The sequence below is a fragment of the Crotalus tigris genome, unplaced genomic scaffold, assembly GCF_016545835.1.
Source record: "Crotalus tigris isolate CLP2741 ecotype Arizona unplaced genomic scaffold, ASM1654583v1 scf7180000023581.319791, whole genome shotgun sequence".
NCBI classification, from domain to species: domain Eukaryota; kingdom Metazoa; phylum Chordata; class Lepidosauria; order Squamata; family Viperidae; genus Crotalus; species Crotalus tigris.
In genome coordinates, this window is record NW_024100056.1 from 153,831 (window position 1) to 175,676 (window position 21,846).

The following is a 21,846-nucleotide window of genomic DNA, read 5'->3' on the forward strand; positions in this document are numbered from 1 at the left end:
GTTTCTGCTTCTTATTTTTATAGGTTTTTTGCTGCTCTGTTAACAGCAGTGTTAACCTATCATTTGGCCTGGGTCCCTACTGTGATGCCAATTGATCATCTCTCTATCAATGTTTTCTCTGAGAAACATGCCTCACCATCTGTGAACATGCTGGCAAAATCACATCCGTACAATCCACTTTGGGCACAACTTGGTCAGTACAAAACTTTATATCTAAAATCAAGATGACTCTTTAAGCATGGAAGATTTCTTTTTCCAGACAGAAATGTGCTCGTATGCACAAATGTTGATTTATTTAAATTTGTAATGGCACCAAATCCTGTGGGATTTTCCACAGTTAGAAATCCATGAAATGTTCATGACAGAAGGCAACATTAAAAATAAATAGAATCAGCCATAAAAACATGCAAACATACATTCGGGGCTTTTAATCAATTTCTGATTGAAAGACTGTCTTTTTGGTTTGATAATCAAGAATTACCTTGTGGTAAGATGGGAGGCCAATAAATTTAATAATAAATAAATAAAAGCCTTTAAAGTAGATAATGCATGTACCTGTAATAAGTGATTATGAGTGATATTCCAGAAGATCATTCAGAAATCCACTGAACAATTATAAATCACTTTTCCAAACTTTTTTTTTGTAAACAAAATTCAAATATTTAGTATCAAATATAATGGCTTGTTCCTTCCAATTAGAAAATTATAAAAGTAGGTTTGTCTTGTGAGTCAGATTGTTACTTTCATGATGCATGCTCTTTAGTGATTACTAAATAGCTTGCACACTACAAAATTGGGTTTAATTCTCTTTTGACATCCTTATTAATTAAACATAAATGCAAAAACATATTTTCATGAGAGACATAATCTGAATCACATAAGTGCCATGATTTGTATTAATAATTTATTTCAGAGCCCAGTAAAAGCATTGTGACATATACATTAGATCATTCTGGATCCTAAATGGAAGTCACATTATTTAATTACCCCTCTCCCACTCTCCCAATCTGGACTAGGCATTTAATTTTTATACTTATAAAAGTAGAATAAAAGGATGTTTCTCTGCAAAAATTAAACAGTGGAACATCCAGTCACTATACCTGACAAGACTTCAGCTTTTTTCTGTAAAAAGTCTAAAATTATGTAGCTTGATCATAAATTATCTAAAGTAAATGGATATCAAATATATTTCATCTTCAACGTTTCTAGATAGACTTGCTCAGATCTTTCAGAACTCAATTTCGCAGTTATGCTATTAGTATTTAAATCAGAAGATTATGTTTTAGTAGCAGTTAGAAATTGCTACCATAATAGCTATGCTGACAATTGATTTTAGCTGTCTCATCTTGTTGCCATAACTCTGAGATATGCAGTTCTTTGCATAATTTTACAAAAAGTATTCTTAGAAAATTAAATTCAGTTGAATATTAATCTTCCTCTACTGAAATAAATATAATAAAATTGAGTTACTAAAGTGGATCATTTTACTGAGATGGTTTATCATTTAAGATGAAGTAATAATAACTTAATGATTTTGTTCTTTCTATAGTTAGGTTAAACAAATAGATTAGATATTTGGCCTTGGCTTTTGATGTATATTAATTTTTTAATTAATTATTATTTTTTCTTTGCTCACTGTGTTTATTTAGGTGATTTATATGGTGCTGTAGGTTCACCAGTCAGAATGGCAAGGACAGTAATTGTTGGAAAACGTAACGATTTTGTTCAGCGCATTCTCTATGTCCTTACTTATTTCTTACGGTGTTCTGAGTTGCAAGAGAATCATCTGTTCTGGAATGGGCAGCTTGGCAAAGGAGAGCAAGCTGTGAATGGAAGGAAAATCATAAAGACTCTAGAAAAGGGAGAAGTTGAAGAATCTGATTATGTGGTTGTCACAGTTCAAAACGAACCTGCTCTTGTACCTCCTGTCCTGCCTCGAAAGAATGGTGGTGGTGGTGCTGATGTTGCTGCAGAACATGAACGCTGCTTTGAATCTGCCTGCTTCAAGGGCAGGCGTGAGAGGCTGAATGCCAAGTGCAGTTCTGAAGCATCCCCTTGCTTCTCCAGAGTTATCTCCCCAAAAGGAATTGTAGGGGAAATTAAGAAAGGGAAAACTTCAGTTAATTCAGAAACTGCATGTGGAAGGCATGGTTTATTAGAGGATTTAACTGCAAGAATGAATGAGGACAAGCAGCACAGTGTTACAGGGCAGTTGTTTCAAAACTTGACAGCTGTTCCACATTCTAAGAAGATTGCCCAGGTGTATTCTCAACTGGAGAAAGTTACCTTCCAAATTGGAAGCTCCACCTCACCAGAATCTGATTCTGAAACCCAAAGAATGGAAATAAACAAAACTCTGGAGAAACGCAGAAGTAAAACTAAATCTCTATGTACTCTATCAAGTCCATTACATATAACATCTAGGGTCTCACAAGAGAAATCTGACTTCTGTCTTAAAACCTGCACTAGCCAGAAAGTTAGTGAAACACAAATGTCAGGGGCACCTTGGCTGCTGTCAGTTCCACAATCTGTCATTCTTGGCAGAATGGTAAACCTGGGGAAACCAGATCAAGTTTATAATACAAGCTGTGAAAACTTGGAGAGAAATTCTCTTGACTGTGATTCAGGAGGTTCTACTGATGTACAGAGGTCTGGCCAAGCAGTTACCAAGAAAATCCCCTGTGGGGATGTCAAAAGCAAATTCCATTGTAGAACGGAGGAGAACATTCCTAGAAACGAAAGTTCTGATAGCGCTCTTGGGGACAGTGATGATGAAGGTTGCATGTACATTCCAGACAAGCAGTCAATCACTGTTAACTGTAGGCCTGAAGAATTTTTAGAAGTGGAACTTGCTTTGCCAAGGTAAAGAAAAAAATAATAACCAGAATCTCTGAGGGCTGTTTTAGTTTTCGTTTCTTGCACCGTTTTGAGATGCATGGGTAATAAGATGTAACCTGTTTTTTCATCATCTCCATCTGATTCAACTGATTCTTAGCCAGAACAATGGAATCTTAAATTTCAGTCTTAAACTGTGGACAGGTACATTTACCTTGAGTAACATAGTAACAGTTTTTAATATATACCAATGTTAACAACATGAGAAGCTATATGCTTATTCTTGTTACTTTTACATTCTGTACATGCTGCTCCATCCTGTTATTTCCTTTCTGGAGAAGAAACATTTGTATCAAGTGCAAAAAAGAAGGAACAAATAGTAAGCCAAAGAAATCAAAGGCAGGAACAAAAATAAAAGAATATTGCTGAGACTGTCTTATACTAATATAATTCACCATATTCTGTATCTTTGCTTTCAGTAAGTCCTTATACAGATTAAAACATTGCCTTTTCTTTATCCAGCTATTTCTGTTTCCTCTTGACACATTTAGTTTTCTTTCATATATTTGTTCATATGTTCATTCCATCTACAGTATATGTCCAAAACAGATCAACTTCCTTTTTTTTTTTACTGGCCACTCACTTTTATGTTTGATCTACATACATTTAGCTCCCAAGTATTCTTGACTATCTCTTTTATTATCACACACATTGTCTAGGTACCCTTTTCTCTCTACATTCAATTGATTTATGTTTCTCCTGACATATCCAACCATCACTGCCTCATAACAGAGTAAGCAGAGTTCACTCCTATACATAGTTATTTGCACTTATTTCAACAAGGTTATCTATGATTTCCTATTTTCATACCTACCTATGATGGTCAGGATGTCCATTTATGTTTTCTGACATACATTTAAATTTGTCATATACAATTAAATCTACACCATCTTTTCCCTTCACGTATTTATCAATTCTATTATTCAAGTTCTACTTTAATTCATTTTCATTACATTTTATTTTATTCCCATACACTATATGAAAATTTATACTTGTTTTTCCTTCTTGTATTTCATTTGTTAATTCCCATATGTTACTAATTTTTCACGATCCATTCTTCCAAATGCAATGAACTTCACCAGATGTTATTGGTATCAATGTCATGGCTTTGGTCATTGAGGTTATCACAAAATACTTTGTAGTAACTGAAAGTATAAACCAGCTTTCTTGGTCTGTGCCACATGCAGCCCTTCCACATAATGGTAAGACCAGTATTAGTCAGTTTAGTACATTTTGACTAGTAGGCTGTAGTGTAACCAAAACTCAGTTTTACCCCAAGGACGCTCATCATAATCAGCCCAAACTAATACGTCTAATCTGGAAAGGCTTTGCAAGCCAATGTAATGATCCTCACATCAAATTATTAGGAAGTATATATAGTTTACCAATATGCACTCAGGTTTACTTGTTTTTGTTATTAAAATAATATTTATTAAGTAATTTTAAAAATTGTTTTAATTTATCATTACAGGTAGTCCTCAATGTATGACCACAATTGAGCCCCAAATTTTAGCTGTAAATTGAGACATTTTTAAGTGAGATTGGCCCCATTGTATGTACTTTCTTGGCATAGTTGTTAAGTGAATCACTGCAACTGTTAAGGTAGTAACATGGTTGTTAAGCGAATCTGGCTCCCCATTGACTTTGCTTGTCAGAAGGTCACAAAAGGTGATCACATGACTCCGGGACACTGCAACCGTCATAAATATTAGTTTGCCAAGCATCTGAATTTTGATCACATGACCTTGGGGATGCTGCAATGATCATAAATGTGAAAAACAGTCATACATAATTTTTTTAGAGCCGTTGTAACTTCAGGTGGTCACTAGATGAACTGTTATAAATCGAGGACTACCTGTATACCATATATAAGATTTGCTGTCTGAATGTAATTTGTTTGACCAAAAAAAATACTAATATAAGTTTATTCTGTATGTTTATAATTGTGCATGTTCATATATATGTATATGGGGGGAGTGTTTCACTACATTGATAAGACATAACCTTTCCTAAATATGTTTCAAGTACATGTTTTTATATTACATTTTTCCATTTTTTGTTAATAGTCTCAAATGATCGTTAAAAATTTTTACTATAAAAATGAGGATACATTTCCTGGATTTATGGTCTGTTTAACAGGCTCTGAAGATAGATAGAGAAATTGTACTGTTACTAACTCAGAAACTGAGGTATATTTTAAAATATGTAATTGTAATGGGATGCATTATGTGAAATTTGTCTAATCATTAGTTTCTTCTGAAAAGAAGATAGCAGAGGATAAACCTTTCAGGTAATTAGTAAGTAACGTCTTCTCACATGAAAGATACATATCTTTGAATTTACTTCTATGATTAAATCTAATTATATAATGGAATTACTTACTGTTGTATATACACATACTATTACAGTGATCCATGTAGGCTGGATCTGACTAAACTTTGGAGACATTGTTTAAGTCATTAGAATTCTGTTCAATTGTGTTCAGTTTTCTGTGAGAAAGATTCAGTAATATAGAAGTTTATATATCAGAGTGAATGGTATTTCTTCACCATTCTTGAGCTGTAACCTTAAAAAACAAAGCAGATCATAATGTCATCTATTCAGATCCTGTTACAGTCTTGCCAGTGTCATACTGATTATTTTTTGTAGGACCCTGAGATGTTTTCAGTAAACAGTAAATTCTTGATTTTCAGATTTTGCACAGTTAGTACTCAAAGCATGATACATTTTGGAAGGTCACTTTTGGGGGGCTATTGTACCTCTTATATGCCTGATCTAGTGCTGCATGGAATAAGTTCTGATGAACAACTTAAGCAACATTTATCAGCTGAGTTGAATCACGCCATAAATGTAAGTCTGTCCATTTCTATGGAAAGCTTTAAGAATAATGTTTGGAACATGAAGGGAAAACTTAGTTTTGTTTCATTAGTAACATTAATTGTAATTTTTGCTATTTGTAGATAGAAGAATAGTTACATTCTGATTACATCATAATTGGGCTCTTATAATTCAAGAGTCCTTGGTGCTCTCTCAGCTTGGTTGTTTTCTTGCAGTCATTTCATTATAATTGTAAATCTTATAGTTAATCTTATAATTCACTCTACATAAGGCTTAAAGATCACACAGAAGCTGCGGCAGTTTGGAATGCAGCAAGCATAGGCACTTATAACTATACCATGGTATGCTCATTTAACACCTCTGATTTTTGAAATGCACTGGTTCAATTCAATTAACAAAATTCAAGGTGCTGATTATCACCTTAAAGTCCTTCATGACATAAGCCTTGTTTTTTGAAGGACTGCCTGTCGTCAATAGTTCTTATCCATGCCATACCTTCTGACATAGTTGGCATGCTCCGGGTGCCAACTCTGCCATGACTATGGAACATCATTTCTCATGAGATTTTTATGGCTCTCATCCTGACCTTATTTAAATGTTTTCTTAAAGCCTGGCTGTTCCTTCAGACCTTGGGTTAGAGTAGATTACAGATCCACTCTATTTATGGTCTACCAAATGTATATTGTTTGTGTCATTTTATTTTGTAAGCCACCAGAATTGTGATGTATTGAGCAGTCTATAAATTTCAGGAATGAATAAATAAAATATTGATTAAATTATTCAAACACCTGATATAGAATAGGTCTGCAAGTGACTGTTATCAATTATAGTCAAAATGAAATCTTCATCTCTGAGAAAGAAATAATATTTTTAGGCTGGAAACAAACTAGTAAAGTCACTTGCCTTCAGGCCTTTCTTTGTGACCTTGCAAAGGTATCTGCCTTATAACTGGCAACAAATAATGAAAATCAACTTCTTTCAGGTTCCAAAATTTAATTTGGAGGAGGAATTCTCCTAGATGTAGCATGTCTGCCTTGCCTTTCAGTCATATTAAGTGATGATATATTAATTCAGTCATATTAAGAGCTATAATGCAGAATGCATCTCTGTACAAAATTCTCTAGGAAAGTATCAAGAAACTCCTCGATTCCAAAGTTTTTGGAACAACTTTCTCTGTACCTACTAGTACATTGAACTGGATCAACTGAAGAAAGGCACCGCTGGTTCCCTTTATAATCCAAACCTGCTTTTTAAAGTTTGCAGTTTAGTCTAACTAAAATTAATTGGGATTTAGTTTAAGTGAATCAGAATGTGAATTATTTGAAGTCAAAGTGTACATTAATTTAGGCTAATATTGTCATGACTGGTTTGTGGCAATGTAGCTGGCTTTCTATCCCTCACTTTTCTAATTGGAACAGCTAGAAAATGAAAAATTCCTTTTTGCATGCTTTCAGTTGTGCCTCTTTCTAATCTGTGTAGCTGTATGTTCTGCATTTACCCTCTTTGTACTGGTCCAGAAATCACTACATATCCATGTAGATTTCCAGCCTTGTGTAATTAAACGGAGGGCCCCTGTTCATATCTGCATCTAATCTGTGCACTGAAAGAAACCTTATAGCACAAAATATATCTGAAAAGATAATCTAATTTTAAAAGCATATTTCTCTCTATATTAATCTATTATTAGGCTATAGAAGTTTATCATTGAATAAATTACTCTCAAGCTTATCACTTCATTTGGCTATGAGCACATTCTTTCCAGAAACAGTAGATAACAACTGACTAATTAAATATATTTACAGGCTGCCAAATATTTCTTCTATTATGCTAGATAGATTGTAGGTTTTATTCTTAAGTTTGAATTCAAAATGACTCTTAATACAGGCATTTTTCTGAAAACAGGAGCCATCCAGATTTTGACATAAGATGGCAGCTATATAAATTTTTTAACAATACATAAATAAAATGTCTTGCTTCACTTTGTTTTGTTATGTATGTTTTACAGCATCCTGTACTAGATGAATCTATAGCAGAAGCTGTTTACATTATAGCAGATGCTGATAAATGGACAGTTCAGGTGGCTACTAGCCAGAAAAAGATGACTGACAGTATAAAACTAGGCAAAGATGTCCTTGTCTCCAGCCTAGTATCATCTTTATTACAGTCTGTTTTACAACTTCACAAGCTTAATCTTTCTGCTGACTTTGTAAGTACTCATTTACAAACATGCGTGTACAATAAATATAGATAAAGAGAAAAGATAAAATGTGCTCCAGGTTTTTGAACTGCATGTATTTCTGCACTGATTTTCAGACTTAGATGAGGCACTGTGGTGACTAATGCTTTCTTTTCCTACATGCTAACTATGTTAATCTAAAGGTTCACCTTGGCAATTGTTGAAGATCTGATAACTGTTCTTCAGGAACTTTTCTGACATTAGCCCTGTGGTGGCCACATCTTTTATATCATATGAGCTACCAAATGAAAGGAAAATAGTTTCAGCCACTGAATATTGTCCTAAATACAAATATACATACATTCATAACAATGTGACTCTGGGTAGCATAAAGCATAAAAAAACAATAGATCAAAAAGAAAAAAACCACTATGTAACAATAAGCCATTACAGTATATAAAGATAAAATGGTGACAAGCACAGAACAACCATAAGGAGAGACTGTCATTCAATTGGCCCTGAATGCTTGGGGGAAGAACTAGATCTTAATGACTTCTCTAAAGACTAGAAGTATTGGTGCCTGTTGTATGTGTGTGGGGGGAGAGAAGGAGCCCACACATGTTGGAGCATGTGAGTAGACATATTCTTAGGATGCTTAGGCAGTGCTTGATTAGTCTTGGCTTCATTAGAAGCTTATTTGTCTAAATCAATAAAACACTGAATTTTAGTGTGGCCTGAACAAAATATTTTTATATTTATAAATTGCAGACTTTATTATAAACTATTTGATTTTATCTCTGGGTTTCCCGTTCCATTTACAGTGTATAATGCACCTTGAGGATCGCCTACAGGAAATGTACCATAAAAGCACAATGCTATCTAAATATTTGCGAGGACAAACAAGAGTTCATGTGAAAGAGCTTGGAGTGGTATTGGGGTGAGTACTGCTAAAGTTAAAACCTAAGGCTAGGTTATATATCTGTAAAAGTTGCATTGACCATCTAGAAATCAAACTGGGCTGTTATATTAAATGAAATTTCTAGTCCTCCTTTATTTTCTGAATAAAATAAAATTTTAAAAGGCAGATGCTCTCAAGGACTCTCTCATATGAAGAGCACTCTGTCAATTTTGAATTGAGGAAGGAGTTGTCTGTGAATTGCCAACAAGTCCACTACAGAACAGGTGACTTTCACTTCTGAAGATGTCAGCCACAATTGCTGACAAAACATCAGAAAAACAAATAATTAGATCACAGACTATTAATCTGAAAGCTCATGACCACTGGAGGATCCCATTACTTCATTTGTAATTGATCAATACTGTTCATGCAAGGCAATAAGACTAACCAATTAAAATATATAAATTAAAAAATGGATTGAGAAGGGGAAATGTATCAATTTTAATTATTTCTGTCTTTAAGATCAGGAAATCTTGTTTTAAGCATGTCAGGAGATGTAGGTGTAGTGTAATATTCATCAGATAGCATTATATTTCTGACAAATAATAATTGCTGCATTTTTATTTCTGAATAATTAAAAGGGAGGATGTTCTTTTCATTGTCCTAAGACCATCTTAGAGGAATAATTTTAATCATGGTTACTAACGATATTTTCAGTGCAACAGAGGATCAAGAATTGATCTTCAGGTTTCCCTTCTGGCAGGGAAGATTGCAAGCTGCTGCCACCTGCCAAAGAATTTTCCTTCCCTTCCATGTATTGAGGGGGGTGGTAGCAGAAATCCTTTGTCAGGCTACAGAAAAGAAGCTCAGTGTCAGAATCCAATCATATTTCATCTTTAATTATCAAATATAGAAACTCCCAATTCTGCCTTCTTTGGATTCTGCCATAAGAGGGAGAGAAGGGGGAGAACAAAGGGGCTTTATGGCCCTCACTTCCTTCAGTACACTTCAAAGAGCTGAATGCTGAATGTGTGTTTATTGTAACATCAAAGCGTTAGCACTAGAGAACCTTATCATAACAAAGCAGGATACTTGCCTTTCATGTAGTTACCTGAAGTCTCCATTCAGACGGAAGAAAGAAGAAAGGGGGTGGAATTGTGATACTTGAAACTATCACTGGAAGGGGGGTTGATTGGGTGGGACTACTGGGGAACCCCTTAAAACCTTGAATGGGAGAGCTTGAACCCCAAGTCCTGTCTAGCATGCCTGCAACCATTTTCTCTTAATAAAGGATTCCTGTTGGAAGAATTATTCCAAGAGTTCTGTCTTCTTAAGATGCAAAGTGGGGTGGGTCCTTACATTAGACAGGACTTGCAAAATTAATCCACCTGGAAGGAAGACCCTTGCCGGGGGATTTTGCAAAAATTTACCATGTCAGACAATGGAGCAAGAGAGGGGGAAAACTCCCTGGAAAGAGAGCCGCTGACCCAGTTGGAACCTTGCCAGATGTTGGGATCCGAGAGGCCAGATTCCTCAGGAGAAGAAGTGGTGGAGACACAGGACCACAAGCCTCGCTGGTCGATGGGCGTTGGAAAGAAAAGTGAGTGGGGAAAGGAATCAAGAAAGGTGACCCTGAGACGGGGGACCAAGCAACCAGAATGGAAGCAGGAGATGGAGAAATCCCTGCACGCAAGTGAAGAGGGAGGAAGCTGGGCACCGTACTCAGACTGGATCCTAGAGAAAGCTATTGACCTGATGAAGAGAACTCTCAGCTCCCTAGGAGAGGAGAATACTGAACCCTACGGCCGCCCCAGTTCCTGGAGCCGCAAAGGGAGAGACACCGAGGGGGACATGGAACCTGCAACCCCAGGGACATCTACTGATCCAGGAGCTCCCACCCCCTACCGGACCACAGATGGCAATCTGGACGGAAGGCACTACCACCCACAACAGAGGCACCGATCCATTCCAAGACGTCCACCGTTGGAAGTGAAATTCAAAGGGGAGCCAACACGCTTGGGGTTTTTCCTAACCCAAGTCCTCAGCTACATGGAGGAATATGGGCAGGATATTCCCAGCGACAAAGCCCGCATCCGGATCGTGCAATCTGCCCTGGATGGACCAGCTGCGGATTGGGTAGTGAACTTGCATGACTCCAATGCCCCAGAACTCAGTAACTTCAACCGTTTCATGTCCTCTTTGAGAAGACGATTTGAAGACCCCCTGGCTGATCGCAAAGCCCGTGAAAGAATAACAACGATGAGGCAAGGCAAACGCCCAGTGGCTGAGTATACACAAGAATTCCGGGCCATTGCCAGCAAACTGAATTGGCCAGAAGACATCCTCCTTGGCCATTTCAAAGACGGACTAAACTATGATCTATATGATGCTTGCCTGCCCCGAGGGGACCCACATCGACTTGAGGAATGGTACGTCTTGGCAGAGGAAGCAGAGATCGACATATTGAAGAGGCACCGCCGAGGAAAACAATGGAGCCGCCCCCCGCCTGAGCTGACACACCAACCGGTGAAATCATCGGATACAGCCAAGAAGCAAATGGGGTGTTTCAAGTGCGGAAGAGAAGGGCATCGAGCTGTAGAATGCCGCTCAAAGGCCCCCCAGCACAACCCAGACAGATCCCCAATCAACAAACCCGGAAAGTATTCAGCTAAGCCAAAAGAAACGGCCATGAGAATGATGGAAATTGCAGAAACCCCCACCTCTGCTCACCAAGGGGAAAGGACTCCAGCCTACACCACAGGGCCGGTGGATGCCTCAGATGACAGCTCGGAGGGCGAACCCCTGGTAAGTGGATGCATCACACCCATCTTCAAAACAGTGACTATATTAATCCCCCCCATGCCCGAAGCTGTGAAGGTGAAAGCCTTAATAGACTCTGGCTGCACCCGCTGCCTCATTAGCCCAACACTAGTGGGGAATCTGGGCATCCCATCCAGGAGACTGGAACAACCAATCTCATTTGGCCAGTTAGATGGATCCATAGCGGGGGGGGGGTGCCAGCTACCCTAGCCACTCTACCAATACACCTCTCCCTGGGCAAACATGAAGAGGACATAACGTTTGTGGTGACCCCAGGTATGGAATGCCCAATGATTCTAGGGATGGAATGGTTGAAAAAATGGAACCCCTGGGTAAATTGGAGGACGACAGAAATCAAATTCCCGAAGGGGGACCCTATGGACTTAAAACCCCAAGGGAGGCTACCAGAATCAAGAATAGAAAAAGCATCCATAGGAGAGGAAAAAAGATTAACAGAAATACCAGAGGAATATAGGGACCTTGCTGAAGTCTTCAGTGAGGAGAGGGCGAATGAGCTTCCCCCCCACCGACCCACAGACTGTACCATTGAATTCAAGCCTGGGGCAAAACTCCCGAAGCCCAGATTATACTCCATGAGCCCAAAGGAGAAGGAGGAAATGGAAAGATTTATAAAAAAAAACCTGGAGAGAGGTTTCATTGAGCCAGCCAAGCCTAAAGTGGCTGCCCCGGTCCTTTTTAGAGAGAAGAAGGATGGCTCTTTACGTTTATGCGTGGATTATAGGGCCCTGAATACAATCAGTGAAAGCAACCTATACCCGCTGCCCCTCATGAAAGACATGCTGTCACACCTATCGAAAGGGAAAATTTTTTTCTAAACTAGACTTAAGGGAAGCTTACTATCGAGTGAGAATCAAGGAAGGGGACGAATGGAAGACTGCATTTAACTGCCCCATGGGGTGCTATCAATTCAAAGTCTTGCCATTTGGATTACAAGGGGGCCCTGCAGTCTTTATGCAATTAATCAATGACGTTCTAAGGGAGCACCTGTTTAAGGGGGTCCTTGTTTACTTGGACGACATTCTTATCTTTACTGAAACAAAAGAAGAACACGTCAAACTTGTCAGAGCGGTTTTAAAGAAGCTGCGAGCCGCTCACCTATATGCCAAACTCTCAAAATGCGAATTCCACCAGGAAAGGATAGACTACCTAGGCTATCGCATATCGCCACAGGGCATTGAAATGGACCCAGAGAAGGTCAAAGCAGTACTAAATTGGGCACCACCCCGCACAAGAAAGCAACTACAAAGTTTCCTGGGCTTTGCAAACTTTTACCGCCAATTCATCCCCTCATTTGCCCAGATAGCCTTGCCCCTCACTAACTTACTAAAAACGAAGGGAGCATCCTCAGTAAAACCTAGCCAGCCACTAACATGGACAATGGAGTGCCAAGCAGCGTTTGAGAGACTAAAGAGACTTTTTTCTGCCGAACCAGTACTAAGGCACCCAGACATGGACAAGCCCTTCGTAATACAGGCAGATGCAAGTGATGTGGCAGTGGGGGCTGTGCTATTACAAGAAAATGATGATGCAGTATTGCAACCCTGTGCATATACATCCAAGAAACTCACGGAAACAGAACAGCGCTGGCCCGTATGGGAGAAGGAGGCTTATGGGATACGTTGGGCATTACTCACGTGGCGACAGTTCCTGGAAGGCAACAAAATCCCCTTCCAGGTGTGGACTGATCACAAAAATTTAGAAGCCCTGAAAACTTCCAGGAAACTCAATCCCAAACAAGCCCGCTGGTCCCAGCATTTTCACCAATTCCAATTTAAGCTCAAACATTTACCAGGAAGAAAGAACTTCCTGGCAGATGCTCTATCTCGCATGCCCCAATATAACAGCGCACGAACCACAGACTCTAGACCAATAATGGCAGAGTCACAACTGGCAGCACCAGTAACCACAAGAACCCAAGCCAAATAAAACCACAACTGGACAGCCAAACTGGAATTGAATTCAGAAAAAGTTTGGAAACAGATGAATGGTTCCAGAAAAACAAAAATGTGTGCACAATGAGAGACGGGTTGCCTTGGGTAGGGGAAAAGTTATATATACCAACAACTCAAAGAGTAACTTTCATGCACCTTTGCCATGACACAAAATCAGCAGGGCATTTTGGATTTGTAAAAACTTTACATTTAATTAAACGGCAATTTTGGTGGCCATCCATGAAAAAGGACATTGAAAGTTATATAGCCAGTTGTCCAAAATGTGCCACGGCAAAGAGGTTGCAAGGGAAAGTGCCAGGACTATTGCAAACAGTGGCAAGTCCCTCAGCCCCCTGGAGAGAAATAGCCATGGATTTTATAGTGGAATTGCCAGAAAGCAATGGGAATACTGTGGTCTGGACGGTCACGGACTTGTTTTCCAAACAGGTGCACTTTATCCCTTGCCAAAAGATTCCCACTGCAAAAGCCTTAGCAAAACTTTTCATCCAACACATTTACAGATTGCATGGGGCACCCCAACGCATCATCTCTGACAGGGGGGTGCAATTTACGTCTGCATTTTGGAAGGAATTTTTATCCCTCTTAGGAACCACTCAGGGACTGACATCTAGCCACCACCCTCAAGGAAATGGGGGGGCTGAAAAAATGAACTCCGTACTTAAGCAATATTTAAGATGTTTTCTTAGTTTCCAGCAGACCGAGTGGGCGGACTTACTCCCTTTTGCAGAAGTTGCCTACAATAATGCAGTCCACTCCAGCACAGGTTACACTCCTTTTCAAATAGCCACCGGTCAAAGTTTCAACCCCATGCCAGAATTAACCCCAAACGAACCAACGATCCCCTCGCTGAAAGAATGGATGGAGAAATTACAAAACACCTGGCCAATAGTCAGAAAAGCACTAGATGAAGCTAGGCAGGCATATAAAACACAAGCCGATAAAAAAAGGGTTGAGCCTACACCATTCATTATAGGAGAAATGGTGTACTTATCTACAAAATACCTAAAGTCCCTACAGCCCTGTAAAAAACTTGGACCAAAATATATAGGACCTTTTCCAATTAAAAGAATCATAAATCCAGTAACAGTAGAATTAGAATTACCCAAAAATCTCAGGCAAATACACCCAATTTTTCATTGCAGCTTGCTGAAAAGAGAGCATCAGTCACCTCTACGGCCAAAAATCCCCCCCCACCACCTCCAATCATGGTGGAGGGTGAACAACACTTCGAAATAAAGGAAGTCCTTGACTCTAGGAGATATCATGGAGCAACTCAGTACCTAGTTGCCTGGAAACACCTCCCTCCCTCACAAAATGAGTGGGTCCATAAACGTCATGTCAGAGCCCCGAAGCTATTGAAGAAGTTTCACACAGAGTATCCTAACAAGCCTAACTAAATTTTATACTTGTGTTTTCTTTCAGGTGGATCTCTCTTATTTTTAAGAGGGGCCGGATGTCAGAATCCAATCATATTTCATCTTTAATTATCAAATATAGAAACTCCCAATTCTGCCTTCTTTGGATTCTGCCATAAGAGGGAGAGAAGGGGGAGAACAAAGGGGCTTTATGGCCCTCACTTCCTTCAGTACACTTCAAAGAGCTGAATGCTGAATGTGTGTTTATTGTAACATCAAAGCGTTAGCACTAGAGAACCTTATCATAACAAAGCAGGATACTTGCCTTTCATGTAGTTACCTGAAGTCTCCATTCAGACGGAAGAAAGAAGAAAGGGGGTGGAATTGTGATACTTGAAACTATCACTGGAAGGGGGGTTGATTGGGTGGGACTACTGGGGAACCCCTTAAAACCTTGAATGGAAGAGCTTGAACCCCAAGTCCTGTCTAGCATGCCTGCAACCATTTTCTCTTAATAAAGGATTCCTGTTGGAAGAATTATTCCAAGAGTTCTGTCTTCTTAAGATGCAAAGTGGGGTGGGTCCTTACACTCAGTGTCAGATGCCTGACTTTGCTTTCTTTGAAGCTTGTTAGCAACTGCCATAGCCAGGGGAGAGGGGACATTTGGAAGGGGAAGAGCGTTGAAGGTGTGAAAGAATGCTGTGAGACTTTGGGGAGTATGGACACTAACAGGAACCAGAGGTGCCAAATCCAGGCATCTGCCTGTCCTTAAGGATGCCAGCCCTGGGAAAGGAGTTTGCTGCGGCACCTGAGGCACCAGGTTCACAAAACATCGGACCAGGACTGTAGTGGACTACTCTGGCTAGGGGGGAGGACTTTGGATGTTGGTGATCGCTTTCATTATATGCTTTTTGCATGGTTTTTCTTTAGAGCTCGCCTCACGTTGCACTCAGTATCTCTAGTAAAAGTACCTTTTCTCTAACATCTATGAAGTCAAGGGTCATTCTTTCCTAGGGAGTGAACTGTGGCCAGTCTGACACTCAGATTTTCAGGAACCCTGCTTGTTTTTTCCCAGCCCAGCACTTGAGGAGGAGGAGAGGAATTCCTGCAGTTCTTGCAGAAATGAAGCAGGGATTGTGAAGATCTGAGCTTTGTTTCTCCAGCCCAGTGCGCATGTTCCTTTCCACACACAGCCAAGGAATACCTCTCCAGGGGGCTGCAGAAACTGAAGCTTGAATCCCAAAAATCTGAGCTTCATTTCTGCAGCCCACCAGAAGAGGTCCTTCTGCACACAGAAGAAAGCTGCGTTCCTTCTTTTAGCAGGCAGCTCTTTTACTCTGCCTCCTTAATGACTCTTGCAGTCATTTAGTAAAGCGGTCATGTGGCTGTCTCATTTAATGACTGCTTTGTTCAATAGCCAAAACTCTGGTTCCAATTGTGGTCATAAATTGAGGACGTAGTGTCCTTAATAACCTATCGGCATTCCCACAAAAGTCCAGTCTGTTAAGTTAATTACTATTGCTATTTTCAAAAGCATTTTCACCATAAAAAGTTATTTCTTTGGAGGGGGGGTTACACCGTCCCCTTTATCTCTTTAAAAAAATGCATCCCAGTTTTGCTAATTTTTTTGCTTTTAAGTTAAAATTATTTAAAATAACTTTTTTCGCTTTCTTCAAATCTAAAAAAAATACATTCACCATGTATCTTTGATCTTTACTGCTGTTTGGAATATTTTTCTTAGGTTATCAAGTAATTAAGTTTAAAAGTGGTTAAGAAAGACTTTTGCCAGTCAAATTCTATTGAGGCTGCACAGCACTTAAGGACACTTTGTAAATCCCTCGACTCCCAAGCTGCTCAACTTGCTATTGACCATAAGCAGCTGAATTCATGTGGTCTCCTCACCCGGAGCAGCTCTTTCAGAGTACGAATAGATTGTTCCAATGATCTCTCCTTCCTCTGAAGAGATTTTTGTCCACCAGAACCTGCCTGGCAATTCCACCACAATGCCGTTCCCACTTACGGCATTTCCTGTAGGGATGCTTAACCTGCCATCAGTCCTACTTGGAAGGCCAATATTTACTTGACCTTTATATAGCATCCCAGGAGGCCATCTCCACCACCCCCCATAAAAAAGTGAGTGGTGCCAGTATAAATGCTTTATTCATGTCAGAAACACGGTCAAATTGTAGATATATAATTTTCAATGTTGAGAAAATAAAATAGATATAAAATAGATTATAAAAGCATGTGTAAAAGTATTTAATATAAATAGGGTTAAAACTAAATGATATTAGCCCAGTATTGGGCCACATCAACAGTATTTTCTATCATCAGCATGATGTCTTCCTTCATACATAAATCCTAAACTTGATTTATTTTTAATTTAGTTAGATTTATAATAATAAGTTAATTGAATACAATTATTGTGAGCACTGCCTGTGTGTTTAATTGCTAAGCACATTAAAAACAACAATTTGGCAACAGAATCATAAACAGAATCAGTGGTCTGGGAGTGGGCTGCAAGATGTCTGTTCTTGGTTTAATGGGTCAATTTGACTTCTTCCCCAGTATGCGTTCTCTACTCTATTATTGGTACAGAGATTATCAATGATATAATTTGAAAAGCCTTAGAATAGTGGTCCCCAACCTTTCCAGCTCCACAGACCAGCAGCAGGAGGGGGGAGGGGATGGTTTTGCACACCCGCCACTTGTGGTTTCCAGGGAGTTGGAGTTCCCCGCTTTAGAACATTTAAATGTGAATATCTTCTTTATATTTACGATCCCAGATCAATAAAAATATAAACATAATTTTTTAAAGAAAAAACACTCATAATGTTCAAGAAGGTGAATACGTATGGAATGCTTAAATAACTTTATGTAGCTTAAATATTAACACTTTCTCATTTTCATTTCTAGGATTGAATCCAATGACTTGCCACTGCTGGCTGCTATAGCAAGTACTCATTCACCATATGTAGCTCAAATACTCCTCTAAACTAAAGATAAACTCTACTCTCCCAAAGATTTGGGAGTGAATAAAAGTCACAAAAGAAGAGATTTTATGACAGCAGTTCATTATGTCTCATTTGGTTTCCTGCCTTTTATGTGGATATTTATCAGTGAATTTTTAGTTTACATAATATAAAAGAGATTCGGGATTTTTATATTGTTCATGCATCCTTGTATTTTAATGAATGAAAGGATTAAACATTAATGATGGATATGTTGTTTATATATAGCAGCTAACTAAACAGACTGTCAAAAATACAATTTTCTTCTTTTGGCATTTGTCATATTTTTCTGAATTTCTTCAATAAGGGGGTCTAAGCAAATTGTTTGAACATATATTTTCCTGTGTCTGTATAAATAATATGATAAACCAATATATCTGTCTGCACCGAACTGCCTCTCTTTAGAAGAAGGGCTCAGAATTCAGCTATTAGGTAACAACTTGGTTGGCTGGCTAGTTCTTCAAATGGGTAAAGAAAGCCAAAAGACTTTCAAGTTTTATTCAAAAAGAAGAGGAGGGAGAAGAAGAAGGAAACTTTTGTGTCATCAGTAAATAAAAGTGGGGGGAAACTGGCATAAGTCTGCTTCAAATTTACCTTATTGCAAATGAAGGTCTCATCGTGAATTCTAATTTCTGATTTATGTGAAAAAGTAGATGAAATGTGGAAATTTATCCTGTGCTACCAGCAAAAAAAAAAAAAAAAAGCTAAGAAAAATATGGTTATAAACCCACATAAACTCTGGATAGCTTATTTTGAATAGTAATTATATCATTGCACTGATAACTCTAGCTAAACTGTATAAACAGGATTCACCTTAAAGTAAATGATTGAAATATTCAGAAGAAATTCCAGATGGTCATGTGGGAAGAGAGAGGTAAATATAATGACAATCACTCAGTCATTAATTAGGATAACTACAGATACATGAACAATCCTACAGAACTTTTTATACTAGCTTTTCAGTGCCTTCCACTGTCCTGAATCTAGAAGAACTCATGAGACCAGGCATAAATGACATCCATCCCTAGTTGTCTAAAGTAATACATGCATCTCTATGCTTGTCCATCATGGGTTTCAAATCTAGGATTTTACTTGGCTTGGGGATAAGAACCCTGTAGCCTTTCCATTGTTGTTATCCTCTTGCTTCCCTATCAACATTGCCTCTAGTGAAGGATGCTGAAACTTGTAATTCAGCTATATGGGAGCCACTATTTTCCTATCCCTATTTTAAGGCATAGGATTCAGTATAGAAGCTGTAAAGTTTATTGAGTACTTTGAATTATCATGGCACATTAGAAGGGAGTCTTTTAAGAAGGCTCCCAAATGGTTCAGTGAGGAGATTATTTTAGTCTTCTAATAATATTTCTGTATTGAAACGAACAATACTACATGGAGGTATAAAGTGCTGGCAACTGACATAAGTGGCACTGGTAATTTTTGATACAAAGTTTATCCATGCAATGATTTAACATTATACAATTTCTTTGTTTTTCTTTTTTATTTATTGTTCAGTTTTATCAAAGCTTTCATTACAACATTTAATCCTCTCAGATTTTGACATTCCTATTTTATGGCATCTAGAAATGTATCCTTGGCAGCATTATTCTCTACTTGCTATTATACCTGCTGCAACCACCCTTTAAAAAAAAGAGGAAGAAACATTATTTCTTTCTAAATTGAGGCTCCATTTTGAAAAATAAAATACTGGGGATAGTTTTTAAATTTCCTTACATGCCTTTTCAAGATATACATTCTATGCACATTAATGATACATTATCCTAGATATAAAATATTACCTAATAATATATTAGTAGATAAACTCTTTTAAAAAATGTATTGATAGCTTCCATCATATTTAATAGAAAAATAGCCTAGATTAGAATTGTCTTTTTAAGAAAAGTAAACTATTTTCACCTTTCCACCTAAAATAATACTACCTCGGTTAACTGAATAAATTGCTACTAAGGTCAGTCTCAGATTTCTGCTTTTGCTGAAGAATTGTATCCCAAGCATTTGTGGGACTATATGATTATTCGTGAATGATTTTTATTAGTATGCTTTAGTTTAGTTTTTTTATAGTTTTAAAGATAAATGTGCAGAAGAAAAACTGAAACTGACAATAATAGGAAATAATGTCCTCAATTCAAAAGATTCTCAAATTTTTAAACAGTATAAAAGTATTTTATATGTAAAATAAAAATAAGCAAACTTATGGCCATATATTTTCAGATATCCATACATATTTTCCAACACAAAGCATGGGTTTTTTAAAAAAAATGGAAGAAACACTGTTAGATTATTATTATTTTTTTTTATTGAGAATTTTTAAAAGTTTTTACAAATAACAAAAAAAGAACAATAAAAAACAAAAGAAAAACAAAACAACCCTCACCCAACCCCTCCCAAACCACCCCCTCCATCCCCCCCCGAGCTTCCCAGAGCTGAATATAGGCTTAATTAAAATTTTAAGAAACCTAAACAAGTTTTAAACATTAAAAAGAAAAAATACTTAAAAAGGAAAAAAGAAAAGAAGAAAGAAAGAAAGAGGAAAAAAATAGGAAAAAGAAAAAAAAGAAAACAATCCATAAAATATCAAAAATTATATACAAGTTATAAAAAAGCTAAATGATATTTTTTTATATCCAATTTATGTTTTATAAAATTTATCCATTTTTCCCATACAACAAAAAATTTCTCTTGCGATTGCTCCTTTAAAAAAGCCGAAATCTTTGCCATTTCCGCCAGATAGGAAACTTTAAAAAACCACTCTTGCAAGGTAGGCAAAAGATTCCTTCTTCTAATATTGCCCTACTAACAGCCTTGCGGCTGTAATCAAATTTAACATCAATATAACCTCCTTAGCATCACAATCAGTAACAATACCTAACAAAAATAATTGCAGAGTAAATTTTACCCTCCTTCTAAAAATTCTTTGAATATTCCACCATATCTTAATCCAAAAAGCTTTTATATTTTTGCACGACCACCAAATATGATAATAGGTGGCGTCCAAACAACCACATCTCCAACATTTAGGCTGTAAATCAGGGTACATAAGAGACATTTTTTGTGGATCAAGGTGCCATCTATAAAACATTTTATAAAAATTCTCCCTTAAGTTCTGGGCTTGTGTAAATTTAACATTCCTCACCCAGATAATTTCCCAGGTATCCAGTGGGATTGGTTCACCAAAATTTTGTGCCCATTTAATCATACAATCTTTGATTAATTCAGATTCTGAATCCAATTCCACTAGAACCCCGTAGATCCTCTTAATGTGAGTTTGTCTTTGATCCTTTACTTGTTTAAAAAGATTTTCATCTTCTCTAAGCCAGCCCATATTACAATCCATCTTCCATCTGTCCACTAATTGTCTATATTGAAACCATGAATAGGTAATATTTTCATGTACTAAATCTTCCAAAGATTTTAACTGCCAGTTTTGACCATCCCATCTAAGTAATTGTGTGTAAGAAACCCTATCCATTTTAACTCCTCTCCTTATCCCCTCTATCGCATGCCAAGGTATAGCCCATAAAGGTATTTTAAAATCACTCTTATAATACTTCCTCCAAACCCGAAGTAAAGAGATCCTTATAATATGTGATTTAAAAACTCGATCCACTTTTTTATTAAAAATTAAGTAGGCATGCCATCCAAAAAGTAAATCCCAACCCTCCAGATGGAGTATTTCTACATTTGTTAAGTTTACCTAATCACTAATCAATGTTAAGGCCACAGCATCATAATATAATTTCAAATTCGGCACCTTGAGTCCACCCCTCTCACGAAAATCTTGCATAATTTTAAGCTTTACCCTTGGTTTTTTCCCTGCCCAAATAAATTTATTAATGCATTTCTGCCATTCATTTAAGTTAAG

The 21,846-nt window shown here is 37.7% G+C and overlaps 1 protein-coding gene across 6 annotated transcripts in view; it reads left to right on the forward strand.

The window, feature by feature from the left end:
- The window catches only part of FNIP2 (folliculin interacting protein 2), a 73,580-nt gene extending 54,887 nt beyond the window's left edge, over nucleotides 1-18,693 (forward strand). For 4 of the 6 annotated variants that reach the window (XM_039319376.1, XM_039319377.1, XM_039319373.1 and 1 more), the window contains 6 exons: nucleotides 24-193; nucleotides 1,650-2,862; nucleotides 5,589-5,745; nucleotides 7,739-7,939; nucleotides 8,731-8,846; nucleotides 17,872-18,693. In XM_039319376.1, the coding sequence (XP_039175310.1) occupies nucleotides 24-193; nucleotides 1,650-2,862; nucleotides 5,589-5,745; nucleotides 7,739-7,939; nucleotides 8,731-8,846; nucleotides 17,872-17,950 (1,936 nt within the window). In that variant the 3' untranslated portion in view covers nucleotides 17,951-18,693. Of the gene's footprint in view, nucleotides 1-23; nucleotides 194-1,649; nucleotides 2,863-5,588; nucleotides 5,746-7,738; nucleotides 7,940-8,730; nucleotides 8,847-17,871 lie in introns of those variants that run through there. The other 2 variants (XM_039319374.1, XM_039319378.1) reach the window with 2 other exon arrangements.
- The last annotated feature ends 3,153 nt before the right edge of the window (nucleotides 18,694-21,846 follow it).